The sequence below is a fragment of the Euphorbia lathyris genome, chromosome 8, assembly GCF_963576675.1.
Source record: "Euphorbia lathyris chromosome 8, ddEupLath1.1, whole genome shotgun sequence".
NCBI lineage: Eukaryota > Viridiplantae > Streptophyta > Magnoliopsida > Malpighiales > Euphorbiaceae > Euphorbia > Euphorbia lathyris.
This window is the reverse complement of record NC_088917.1, coordinates 64,899,656-64,901,690: the sequence shown is the minus strand read 5'-3', so window position 1 is coordinate 64,901,690 and position 2,035 is coordinate 64,899,656. Positions and strand designations below refer to the sequence as shown.

Below are 2,035 nucleotides of genomic sequence, written 5' to 3'. Positions count from 1 at the left end.
CGAAATAAAGATTAGCGAAGCATGCGAATGTAAATGTGCAGGGTTTTACTTCGCATACTGATGCTTTCGCGAAGTCTGCGAGGTCTGAAATGTGAGGATCTATTCGCAGACTTCGCGAGGTAGATCCATAAGTTTTAGACGCTTTCTCTTCGCATATTTTCGCGAAATCATCGATTAACGAAGTAGATCGTCACTTTCCAGGCTCGTTCTCTTCGCAAAGCTTAGCGAAACTATCGATTGCGAAGTGAAATCATGAAAAAAACGCAGAAAAAAAACAGATACTTACATTTTTCGCCCATTTCACCACCAAAAGCGACAATAACAATATGATAACATGGGAAGAACGAAGGAAATAACGTAGAAAAACCATTTCTTTGATGGTAACAAGAAGAAAGAAACCAAACAACGAACAGGAAGATGAAAAACCATGGCTTCGTTTTCTAGGGTTGGGAAGTTGCAGAATCAAGAGAGAAAGAGAGGAAAAAGAGAAATTCATTGTGATTTTGACTAAATGGTGCAGATTTCGTGCAATTTAAAGGAAGAAAGGAAGATCAAAAGTCTTGAAATCATTAATGCAGGAGCAACTTTTCGCATAACCAAGAAGATAGGAGGAGCGGCAATTCACGAGTGGTGGAAGTGGGAAGGTTAAAGGTATTATGGAAAAGTCACACAAAATCAGTTTAGATATGTAGTAGGATTAGTAAATGGGTTAAATATGTAAATGGGTCTCCTATTTGATCCAGTTTTGTAATTTTTCCAATAAACAATCTTTATTTTATTAAATTAGAACTGAATAAATCACTTTTTATATTGTTACACTCTTACTCATTCATATATTTTACTTTCATCCTCACTCACTTATAAGACATATTCACGAGCCCGAATACCCGTCCGTCCCGACCAGACCCGTATTCCATAGACATGGCCGTCTTAAACTTTTTAGGGCTCATATACTAAATTTTTATCAAACTCTTAATATTTAGTAGAATTTTAAAATATATATATATATATATATATATATATATATATATATATATATATATAAAAGAATGAATGGTAATGTTGTGAATTTTAAGCCCTTTGAGATTCACTAATTTGGACGAATCGCATTCCAGAAAATCAGAAGCACAATCAAAACACAGAAATCTTAGCAAAATATCATTCGATTCATTACATTAACACTTTGCACAGATAATTGCATTTCAAATCACACTACTAAACAAACCCCCAAAATTACAAAAAGAAACCCTAAATCTTCATGCCTAGATCCTGAAACCTCTAACCGCCGAATCCGTAAAGAGTTCGGCCCTGCCTCTTCAAAGCATATACAACATCCATAGCGGTGACAGTTTTCCGGCGAGCATGCTCGGTATATGTAACAGCATCACGAATCACGTTCTCGAGAAAGATCTTGAGAACACCTCTGGTCTCCTCGTAAATAAGACCGCTGATACGCTTGACTCCGCCTCGCCTGGCCAGACGGCGAATCGCCGGCTTAGTGATGCCCTGAATATTATCCCGGAGAACTTTCCTGTGCCTCTTGGCACCGCCCTTTCCCAATCCCTTTCCTCCTTTTCCCCTTCCTGACATTTTTTCTCTCTTTCTTCTTCTTCTCTCTTCTTCCCCCTTTCTAACTTGATTGTGTTTGTGAAAGAACTAGCGGTTGCGGATTATTTTATAGCGGGAGAAATGGCGTGGGCACCGTTGGATTATGTGTAGATCCGTGTGAAGGGGTTTGGCTGGATTAGAGCCGTTGGATTGAGATTGGGGTGATCTGATTGGTTGAAATGTGGAAATGTAGGATTGGTATATCGGGTGTGTTTTTGGGGGGAATTCACTCACATAGAAAACACAAACATTTTTGCCGCGTTTGGTTTGTCCAAAATTTTGAATTAGTTCTGTTTTTTATTTGAGGACAAAAATTTTGTTATCCAAACAGATACTAATTGGTTTGACTAGATTGGATTACCAAAGCATACTAATAATAAATTTGAATTTTTTTTTTTTAGAATAAAGCATTATTAATTGATAATAG

At 37.3% G+C, this 2,035-nt stretch overlaps 1 protein-coding gene across 1 annotated transcript; it reads right to left on the bottom strand.

Moving 5' to 3' along the window:
* Positions 1 to 1,147: 1,147 nt before the first annotated feature.
* Positions 1,148 to 1,657, bottom strand: LOC136201971 (histone H4). Its single transcript, XM_065992370.1, has one exon. It carries the CDS (start codon positions 1,588 to 1,590, stop codon positions 1,279 to 1,281), a length of 312 nt encoding a protein of 103 aa, XP_065848442.1. The 5' UTR covers positions 1,591 to 1,657; the 3' UTR covers positions 1,148 to 1,278.
* Positions 1,658 to 2,035: the final 378 nt, after the last annotated feature.